The sequence below is a fragment of the Scylla paramamosain genome, chromosome 1 (assembly GCF_035594125.1).
Source record: "Scylla paramamosain isolate STU-SP2022 chromosome 1, ASM3559412v1, whole genome shotgun sequence".
NCBI lineage: Eukaryota > Metazoa > Arthropoda > Malacostraca > Decapoda > Portunidae > Scylla > Scylla paramamosain.
In genome coordinates, this window is record NC_087151.1 from 7,575,947 (window position 1) to 7,587,695 (window position 11,749).

General features: G+C 37.7%; 1 protein-coding gene across 1 annotated transcript; it reads left to right on the forward strand.

Annotated features, from left to right (window-relative positions):
- The first annotated feature begins 2,350 nt into the window (after positions 1-2,350).
- LOC135097663 (pyridoxal phosphate homeostasis protein-like) lies at positions 2,351-11,539 on the forward strand. The gene is made up of 7 exons (XM_063999649.1): positions 2,351-2,508; positions 4,856-5,005; positions 6,331-6,399; positions 7,742-7,883; positions 9,050-9,192; positions 10,859-10,957; positions 11,090-11,539. The coding sequence occupies exons 1-7, from the start codon at positions 2,383-2,385 to the stop codon at positions 11,156-11,158; spliced, it is 798 nt and encodes a 265-aa protein (XP_063855719.1). The 5' UTR covers positions 2,351-2,382; the 3' UTR covers positions 11,159-11,539.
- Positions 11,540-11,749: the final 210 nt, after the last annotated feature.

Here is an 11,749-nt window from a genome sequence, read left to right on the forward strand (position 1 = left end):
GTGCCTTATAAATAAGGATGCTACCTGCAGAGCTTTCTTTGATCTCAAGGGTGCCTTCGACAGGGCCAACAAATATGTTATTATGGAGGAACTCATTCTCAAAGGTGTCAAAGGTAAATTATTAGGATGGATCAGGGACTATTTGTACAATAGAACAGCACAGGTTTGGTTTTAAGGTGTAGTCTCCTCAGGGGAAGTCTTTGAGCTTGGAACACCACAGGGTGGAGTTCTTAGTCCAATGCTTTTCAATGTTTTAATGGATAAAATTGCGTGTTGTTCCTTCCCGCAAGGCACCCAGGTCCTCATCTATGCTGAGGACATACTCCTCCAATGCCCCACACCCAGGATTCTCCTGTTAGCTCTGTCACAACTAGCAGCATTGTGTGTTCAAATGGGACTTGTAATTAATGAATGTAAAACCAAATTTCAAGCCAAAAGGAAGGTCTCTCAACCGCCCACTGTAAATAATGTTCCCATCCCTAGAGTTCATACACACAAGTACCTGGGTGTTCAGCTGGGTTTCAGGAAGTCACTCCAAACTGTACCCTACGTTCGAGACCTCTGTCTGCCACGGCCAGCGCCACTTCGGCTGCTAGCAAACAGGAGGGTGGCATTCTAGCCCTAAGGATGTTTTATATATCCGTCGTACGGTCCCTCATTGACTACGCAGCCCCTATTTTAATACAGTTTAGTGCCACCCAGCTCCGTCCCCTGGAGCTTGTTCAGAATGAAGCCATGAGAATAATTTTGAGATGCCCCAGCACTGCACGGATTGAGGTCCTCAGAGCTGAACTGCACCTGTCGGTGCCGAGTATTATGTGTAGGATACAGGAAATTACTTGTCATACTGTTGGTCAGATGCTATGCACGGGCTCCTACTCTCTGAAAGGATCACTGAACCCCATGTATCATGATCCTCGGACTCCTACAACTCCATACCTCAGGAAGATCTTGGGAGTTCTTACAAGTGTAGGTATAACCGAGGCTTGTATTAACGTTGATATGTCACCGCTCCAAGCCGTTTGAATCCTCACCGTGTCAGTGTTGATATTCACTCACTGCATCAGCCCAAGAGGGGACTGGCTCCCTAATGTGCCGCAAGACATGTTCATGACTAAATTGTCCAAGTACCCCCACATTCTGGCTATTCATGTTTATTGTGATGGGTCAGTCAATGGCAGCAGGTCCGGATGTGGGCTGTTCATTTGCGACTACATATCTGCCAATCACTACACTGACACTGAGGTTTCCAGGCGGCTCCCTGCACACATGTCCTCCACTCCACCACTGCACACTATGTCCTCCAACTGTATGTTGTTCTGGAGGCGCTCCATATTGTCGCGCATCTCCATAAGGATGTATACTTCTTTGTTGACAGTCAGGCTGCACTGTATGCTCTCCAATCTACCTCCCCCATGGACTGTGATCTAGTTAATAAATGTCTTGATCTCATCCACGCCCTAGGTGCTGGTGCCACAATATAGTGAAAAGGCAGACCGCCTTGCTCAATGTGCCCTTCAGGACGACACAGCGGATCCTGGCGCTGAGTACACTCTGGGCTATGTTAAGAGTAGTATTAAGGACTTTGTACATAGTAGCATTAGTGATCAGTTGGAGCTTTGTTACCATAGGGGCAGTGGCAATAGTCTTCACTATGTACGTGTCTCCCAGTACGGTGCTTACACCTATGGGAGACGCACTGCATCACAAGACATGGTGACAATGAGACTCAGATTAGGCTATAAATACTTTTGGGAAGCCAGTGCTTCTTCTGGTGTATGATGTGTGCTATGTGCTGCACCGAGGGGCCACACTCTGCGTCATTATGTCACGGAATGTCCTCTCATTGCTAAATTTAAGCTGCAAGATCAACATGACTTGTATACCCTCATTGACCATTTCTTAGACTCCGCCACTCTCAGGGATATACTCAAGGAATATCCTACGTTTGCTCCCAGACTGTAGGATATTTATGTAATAAGGTGTGCAATATTTGTATTTATTTATTTACTTAAATTCTTGTAATGTATACTACCTATTTTTATATTTTTGATACTCTAAGTCTTTGCCCAGGGGGTGGGTGGCAAGGTCCATCTTCCTCCTTTGTTGTATTTCATTATTAATACAACAATAAATGTATCAATCAATCAATCAATATTACAAGTAGGGAGAAAGTCGCGGTTAACCTTTGGAACGGGACTCAACTCGTACAACAAGAACAACAACAACAACCTGATTCGTTACCTAAGAGGGTTTTTATACCTGTAAAATGAATGTAAAATAAAGGTTCTCCGCTGATCAATAACTACGTTTGAGTAATCTTTTTCCTTTCCTTTGATATCACAATATAATGAGCAATGTGTAATATTGTTATTTTTCGTAATGAGTGAACGACGGGACGAGATGAGTGTTGGGGCTACGACGCTGCGGCTCATGGAGGGGGAGGTGAAAAAGGCGCTGTTGGGGGTCCTGGAGCGTGTGTCAGCAGCTAGCAAGGCCAGGACTCCAGTAAGTAAGGTGTAAATAAATTATGTGCCCAGAATCAACGGCTGTGATATTGCCTTAAGAAAAGAAAATAGTAGTGTATGGGATGGGAAGGTTTGGTTGGTTTGTCGCTATCGGTTATTGATATGACCATACAGATATTTAAATCAGAGGCTACTCGTTAGAAATATTGCTAGGTAATTAAGGAAATACAAGAGTAGATCACAGTGTGTTGATACACTGAATAGATCCAACAGTAATCTTCCCTAACTTCAGCCGACAACTTTTCCACATGAAGCTTTTTATTTTTATGTTCTGATGTTTATGAGATGACAGAAAACACGTGAAGCTCCCAAGGTTATCCTCTTCCAATCACTGTATAATATAACACATTCATGTGAGGTTGTGTTTCATATTTCACAAAGTTCCAAACAGTGAAATCCAGTTTATTGGATATTTTGCTTTCAGGACTTTACCGCTATCTAATATTCTTTTTAATTGCTAAATATGGAGCAGAACCAGGAGGATCTTTACAACAGAAGAGCACATTATTTAAGAGTAATTGTTGTTATTCTTGAATGAATATAACTATTGAAAAGTATAGATAAAGGAAATATTTTACAGAATTTAATAGATATTAAGATTAATAAATAAAAAAAACATTGCTAATATGGTTACTTTGGTGGAGAATCCATAAATTAATTTAGAGTTTGTCTTACATGGCATATAAAACAAATACTGATAATATATTGATGATTTGAGAAAGGCCAGTAGAGTGAACTGGTTGTTGTTAGATCCATTCTAGATGTGACACTCTAGGCAGAGCAGGGCCTCCAGGTTGCCACTGTGAGGCCATATCCCATACATGTGTTCAGGAAAGATATGTGTTCCAACCACCATGTCAGTCTGTCTTGTACGATATGTTCTAGTGTTTTCCTGAGGTTGGAAAGAAGGCTAATGGGCCTGTATGAGGAAGCCCCTGATGGATCCTTGCTAGACATGGGGATATGGCGTGTGACAGAATATCACCACACTGAAGGAAATGTCATTCCAGAGAATCTGGAAAGTATTGGAGGAACTTATTAAGGATGTTGTCTACCCCAGTGGCCTTCACTGTTTGCTAGGAAGGCCACTGGGGCAGACAATGTCCCTAACAAGTTCTCCCAATGCCTCTCAGATTCTGTAGCCCACCTCCTGAAAGACTTGTGACATACATGATTTCCCCTCACAGAGACACCCTAAATGCCCTGCCTTACCTAAAACACCACATCAAGAAAGAATTTAACAAGAAGAAAGAGTAGAATTACAATGATGGAGAGTGAGCAACAGCTGTAGGAACTAAGTAGTTCTGATAGGCATCTCTCCCAAGCTATATTTAATGATTATAATTACTTCATGTTTCCACTTCACTCCTAAGAGTTAAATATATGTTTATTTAGGCTTCCTTGAAATACTTAAGTGAATGTATAACTACAGTGATCCCTCATTATCCACAAGTTAGGTAACAGACACACCCTTGGATAAGGAAAATCTATGGAAAATTAGTGTATCCCCTTAAGAACAACACTGAGTCCCCCAAATCCTGTTTTAATAAAGAAAACTCCATATACATGGTTACACACATTTTATTTATCAATTAACTAAAAAGTAAAGAATAAAAGCAATGAACAGTGGTAGGTTGCCTTTCTTTGCCTCCTCTGTTGTTTGAGTTTATGGTTGCCAGCAGTCCATGTAAAAGTGAAACTGAAACCATTGTTAACAAGGGATGACTATATATGGCTAATTATCTTTAGATCATTGTTGTTTTCTCCATTATCATCATCAAGTTGTCAGGGATCTCTTTTAAACCTCAGGAACAGGGTTGAACACCTAACTATAAAGTTAAATTTTAATGACTAAATTCTATAGAATTAAGTTAATGCAAATTACATTACAATTTCCACTATAATTGATGATTTATGCTTGCTTAGTTACTGCTTATGATATTTTATGCTACTGTTAAATTCCAGAAGTTCTCTCTCTCTCTCTCTCTCTCTCTCTCTCTCTCTCTCTCTCTCTCTCTCTCTCTCTCTCTCTCTCTCTCTCTCTCTCTCTCTCTCTCTCTCTCTCTCTCTCTCTCTCTCTCTCTCTCTCTCTATATATATATATATTTATATATATATATATATATATATATATATATATATATATATATATATATATATATATATATATATATATATATATATATATATATATATATATATATATATATATAAACACACACACACACATTTAACCAAATGTGTAGTTCTGAAGAGCAAACTTTCAAAGAAATCCATGTTTCTTTGTATATTTTCCCATCAGTAAATAATCATAAATTTTTCCCAAGGAATTGGCTGCATTATGCCCTAGGCCACGTCTGGTAGCTGTGAGCAAGACGAAGCCCAAAGAAATGATCCTGGAGGCCTACACTGCTGGACAGAGACACTTTGGGGAGAACTATGTACAGGAGCTTGTAGACAAAGCCAATGACCAGCAGGTCAGTATACTTGATGTAGCATAATTTAACAGGAATCCCTGGATTTTTACATTTGGGATGATTTAACAGCATCTATTACATTGAGCTTAGCTTATGTTTTCTCATTTGTATGCACTTGTATCCTGCTTAGTGAGATGGATACTCTTTGGTTGTATTCCCAGGAAGAGGCCACTGACACCCATTACCAGGGATGGCCAGTATTGCAATACATGCATTGGCTATAAATATCAATCTGTTGTCAGTCTCACATGTGGGACACGTGGTAGTCTGACACGTGGTAGGGAAGGGTACTAGCTATGAAGGACTTGTTCTGGACCAAACTGCCTGAGCTGTATAGCTGATCCCCATAAAGTGAGAGCAGTAATACTTTCAAATGGCCAGTGATCACTAGAATTTATTTGAAAGGAACTGTGTCACAAAATTTCAATATATTCAGGAAAATTCTTGATTACATAAGCAATCACAAGAGTTTAATGGTTAAATAGGATGTAATTTTCACAGAATTTTAAAAATATTGACATTGATGTGTTATGCTTGTCACATTTCCTCTTGAGCATACCTTGATTCTTGGACATAATTTCCCATGTGTCTTCTGTTGAAGTGGCTATCTACTTACCTTGGTAACTTCCTGTGCATCCCTTCAAAAGTTTCAGTTTTTGTTTGACTTTTAAAAGGCATTTTATTTTTCTATTATTTTTTTATTTAATTATTATTTAATTATATTTTTTCTGAGAAAATTAATCTTATGATTAGTGAATTAGATACACTTCTTTCAGAAAATCTTATGCATTACTTGTCGTCACCTGAAAGTGGCAGTGATGGGTGACTTATCTCCATCAGGATTATAAATTTTCTAAAATTCAATTGATTATTAAAATGTCAGTTCTGTCCAAAAGATATACTAAGTGCACACTACATGAAATGTAAATAGGCTGGACTACCTTTGGAAAATTTAGTTCATGTTGCTACTCTCTTTCTTGATATATATGTTTTTTTTTTTTTTTTTTTTTTTTTTTTTTAAACATAGTGTATCAATGCTCAACAGTACAGTCTGTATCTACAGCCTGCCTCCTACAGATAAATATGTTATGACTGATATTATGGATGGGGTTTAATGGAACTGAGGACTGGAGGCACTGCCCACAAAACCCAAAAGAACCAGAGAAAAGGCATTTCCTTTCCTGTTATACTGCTATTTTTGCTTCTTTCCTTTTTGGCCACTGCCACAAATGCTGGATCAGGTTAATTGTATTTTTTTTATTTCAGTGGTGGACTGTTACTGTCATGTGAGACTCAGGTTTTAACCCAAAAAAATTTCTTTCCAGTTACTGGCAGAGTGTCCTGAAATTAAATGGCACATGATTGGTCATCTTCAAAGCAATAAAGTGAAAAAAGTGAGTACAAAGCATATATTTTTGAAAAAGGCTTTGGTAATTGCCAGTAAATATTGATAGTTTTGTAGTTATATTATCCATGAAGTTTAAGTGACAACTATTCAAGTCTTTCTGAATGACTTTAGAAATTATTTTAGTACTGAACATAGATGATCCAAGCATCCTTTATTTTCTCCTGTTTGCTTGAGTATTCTGTCATTATGTTAGCACTACCTTTATCTACCTTTATCTTGGGGCACATGTACTACCAATTGCATTCCTTCTCAGATACACCAAAGCAGATGTAACAATTACTAATGTGGTTGTATCACTTTCAGTATTAGTGTTGGTTAGCATAATTTTAAATTTCTCACTTTGTTGCACCAGCTTATCATCATTGTTTTGGTGGTGCTGCTTGCTGGATAAACATCACTTGCAAACACAGGAAAGCCATTCCAATTCCTTTTGTTCCATTTGTTATTATAACCTACTCACATTTAGCCTTAACCATGGTTCTAATGAATAAATAAAGTGTTTCTTGTAGTATAAAGTGTAAACATCATACATTGCCTGTAAAAGATAAGGTTGAACTTTAAAAAAAAAAAAACCTGACTGCAATGTGTTTGAGAAACTTGTGTGATGTTTCTTTTTCTTAATTAACTGGCTTGTACTGTTATACAGGGTGTTTTAAAGGTAAGATGAAGTGATTAGGTAGTGGGTTAAGTGTATTCTAATCTAATAAATCTGGAATCCAGCAAAATCTCTATAGTAAAACTACTCTAAAATCAGCGTTTGGCTGCAATTAAGATTTCTCAGTCCATGGCATTGACACGTTTCTTCTTTAACCGTAGCCAGATGGTGGAAAATTCGGAAGATTCAAGAGCACGGGCAGAAAAGCAGGTTAAGTGGTTGTGCACATTAACGCAACATCCAGCTTTGGATCAAAGATGAGGATAGAGAAAGTAAGAGGGAAGAGAAAGGGGGCTACTGTCGCTTGCCTCAGACACCTGTGTTTCAGTGACAAAAAAAATGAAATGAGGTTTAGTAGAGGAAAGGTGGTGTTCTTATACTATTTTGTCTTATATTTGCTGTGTATGTACCACATTCTCCACTGCTCCTCTCATTGTACCAGGTTTCTGATTTTTCCTCATCTAGCTAGTCTGACGTTGTCCTGGTTATGTGATCAAGCTGTGAATATCTAATCTAGCTGGTGTATGGGTGAAAATTTTTCAGTACCTGTGATGTGCTGTCATGGAAATTTGCAGTACATTCTGGAAACATATTACAAGTGAAATTAACGCTGAATCCAGGGTTGAATGAAGTGTAGCAACAGCGTATATTTTTTTACTTCAATATTTTTCAGGTTGTTGAAATTCCAGGCCTGTATTGCATTGAGACAGTGGACAGTATTAAGTTGGCATCAGCCATCAATAATGCTGTTAAGAAGACTGAAAATGAAGGAAAACTGAAGGTCTTTGTGCAAATCAACACTAGTGATGAAGAGAGTGAGTAAGAATTACACTATTGTTGTGCTATGCTCCCATCACTTAGTAAGCATGAAAATTTAATCTGTTATTTGCTAACTTTTCTGTAAAGATTTAAGTACATTGATTGTGCAAATTAATATTGACTACAAGATGCTAACTGACAAAATCCAGTTATCATTCAGATCTCACATCACCACATCATTCAGAATGATTACTGTAATTCATCCCTCCATACATTTAAGCAACCTGGTCAGTTTCTCTGAATATTAAGCAAAAAACATGTGTATAGAGTCTCTCTCTCTCTCTCTCTCTCTCTCTCTCTCTCTCTCTCTCTCTCTCTCTCTCTCTCTCTCTCTCTCTCTCTCTCTCTCTCTCTCTCTCTCTCTCTCTCTCTCTCTCTCTCTCTCTCTCTCTCTCCCTCTCTCTCTCTTTCTCAAGTATGTACTTCAACTTGTAGGACATACTAATAGATACAGATAGGACAACATGAATCCTGACCCTGTAGACTACATATAGGTAAATGTTACCTAACCTCATTCATTGCAGGGGCACAAGCCTTGTTAGTGAGGATGCCAGGTGGTGTGGTATGAAAATTTCAACTCTTAAATGCATTTTTTTTCTAGCAAATATTTTTTTCTCTGAAATTAGTACTACTTGATGAAGGACACTGGATCACTATTTAGGAATTGTGCTACACTGAGCACACTCATAAAAGTAGTGTGCTTCATGTTATGATGAATCTTTAAGAGAAGATAGCTTTAAGAGAAGATTAGACAGGTTTATGGATGGGGATAATAGATGGAAATAGATAGGTATTTTTCATACAGGGACTGCCACGTGTAAGCCTGGTCGCTTCTTGCAGCTTCCTTTATTTCTTATGTTCTTATGTTCTTATGAACATATGATGGTAGAGTGTGTGAGTCATCCAGTTTGTGAGGGTGTAACTGATTGACATGTTTCCAGTATACTTATGTTTGTGTGGCTACATGGCCAAATGGGACTTTTTATTTTTGTAACATCAGTTTCCCAATAATAGGTGCTGTATGATATAAATCACTGTGCTTTCCAGTAATAGGTGTTGCATGATACAAATCACTGTGCTGCTCAAGGTGACTTTACCTCAGTCAGCCAGAGATTTATCTGTTAAAGATGGGGTATTAATTCAGGAAGATTTTCCCCTGCAGACAAAAGTGGTGTTCACCCAGATGAGGCAGCAGGATTGGTACGCCACATACAGGAGAGTTGTTCCCACCTGGCATTAGCAGGCATCATGACCATTGGGGCCTTTGATCATGACCTCTCCATTGGACCAAACCCTGACTTCCAGGTGAGAATGAAGTCCTCCCAGTCTTACTTTTTCTTTAATGGATACTAAAATGTGGAAAATAACTACTATCCATAAATTGTTTGGCCATTCTAATTTTCACATGATTTCCTGCTTTGTAAAAATTTGAGATGAGAAAATAGTATTTGTCTTGTTCCATATAGAGTAATAGATACAAAGAAGTAAGAGGACTGCAGGAGGCTAGGATTTATATAGTGATTTGCATGTGTTAGCTTTTAAAGTGACTGGTTACTGAAGAGAAACCTACTTTTCATGAAAATTTTTATATTTTAATCTAATCTTGTACTGTAAAATGCCAACCTGTTCAAAAGAAATATGTATGGCAGAAATTTGTAAAATTGTGGAAACACACTGGTAGTCCAGCAGTGGTTTCCAAAGTTTTTTTTAGTACTCTATTGATATATTAACCCCTTTGCACAGAATGCTTTAACCCATACATGTGTCTGTACTGGGTTCTGCCTACATGCACCACTTTCAAATGTGTCATCCTGAACTTTTCTTATTTGATATAATTTTGCACCACAAGGAATCATTCAGTTAGTCTGTATTATACATTGTTAGATAGCTGAATAAATTCTGTATTGTGCAGTTCCTAATATGTATCAGCATCATACATTTTTTTAGAGAAGAATGACTGCTGATCATGCCAGTTCCAAGAAGTTGAGTGAAACTATACCTCAGTTTCAGCTCAGTTTATACCCCCAAGTATTGAGCTATACTCCATATGAAAGCTCTGGAAATTCCAACTATAGTTTCCGTATTCAGAAATAGCATAATATACATGAAAAGATGAAGTGAGCAAATAAGTAAAAACAACATATGAGTATGTTTGATAATTAGGTTAGATTTGACTGTGATCATTTATAGCAGCACTTTCTCCTTCATTCATTAACATAGTAATAATCAGCTTTTATAGAGAAATTCTTTTGAGTTTATGACAAACTTGCATAAGTAAATAGCATATATTATATAGCTCTACTGAGTGTGTGTGTGTGTGTGTGTGTGTGTGTGTGTGTGTGTGTGTGTGTGTGTGTGTGTGTGTGTGACCTAATTTAATATCGCTTATACAGCTGGGAAGGTCTTAATGTAAATACTAACTGAATCAGACCAATCCCCTCTTTCTCATCATTTCTTTTATGTATGAAAGAAATGTGATGTCTAAGAGAGAGAGAGAGAGAGAGAGAGGTGCGAATGTGATGCAGAGATTGTCAAATTCCCATATTTGGGGGATTGCTAATCTTTCCAAGTTATTTGGAGTAAAAAGTTTGAGAAACTGCTATAGATGGGAAAGGCATGGGATGAGGAGGGTATAGACATGGAGGTGAGACATGTGGGGAAGAGGATGATATGGTGGACAAGGAAGGCACCAGGGAGGGGGAAACTGGGGGGGTGGAGATGTACATATATAGTTAAGGAGAGGGATAGGTGGGATAAGGAAGACAAGGGAGGGATCAGAGAGGGAGAAACTTTTGGCAAGGAATGTAGGCTTAACCAATCAGAATTCCTCATTCTGGATAGAGAGTGAGACATGGTTGGTGTAGCTGATTTACATTATTGGATGGTGGGTGGAGCAATAGAAGACTACTCCATTTTTCAAGAATCCATCTAATCTTTTTAACTATAAAATTTATCTTTTTATTTCCCTCAGAGACTGCTGAAGTGTAAAGCTAGAATTTGTGAAGAATGTTGTATGGAACCCAAGGATGTGGAATTATCAATGGGAATGTCTAATGACTTTGAACATGCAGTATGTATACTTGTGTTTCATTGTCTTACAATACCTTTTATTCTTATATTTTATATATTACTAATTTGAACAATAGACTTTTGGCAACTGAGTATTGACTTATCATGACTTACTGTTTTATTTATATTCCAGATTCTTGTTGGAAGCACAAATGTTAGAGTTGGGAGCACAATTTTTGGGACAAGAAATATGAAGAAATAACAGATTCAGATTGTAGAGTGTGAGCACTTTATATCAGGAAAATCTGAATAATGATATGCTTATGTTGGTCATCCTGAATTAAAATAGAAAGAAATTGCATTTTTCCTTAATTGATAATGAGAATCTCAGCAGAAAATCTGGCTTGAAGTTCTCCTTTTCTTAATGTGTTATTATTTTCATGGCATTTTACAACACAAACAAATGTTAATAAATTAGTTTTGGAAGGTATATTGCATGAAGCATGTTGCTGACAGGTTTAAGAACACTGGTGCTGATTCAGAGATAGTAAATAAGCTTCAACATATACCATGAGTCATAGTTTAATGCATATTTATGTTCATGAAATCAATAATGTTAAGCAATAAAGGCCAATTAAGCAATCCTCACATCATTTTAATCTTTCCCCTTATTTGTGTAATTTTGTTTTGTGTAAGTCCTATACAGTATCCCCAAAGTTTTACAGAATCCAAGTTTTGCAATCCTCAACTTTCGCACCAAGTCTTAAATTCTTACCATCCCGACTTTCACACATTATCTCCTCAAGGATCACACCACCAGCCTCACTCAATAAAGCATCTTTATCACTGGGTA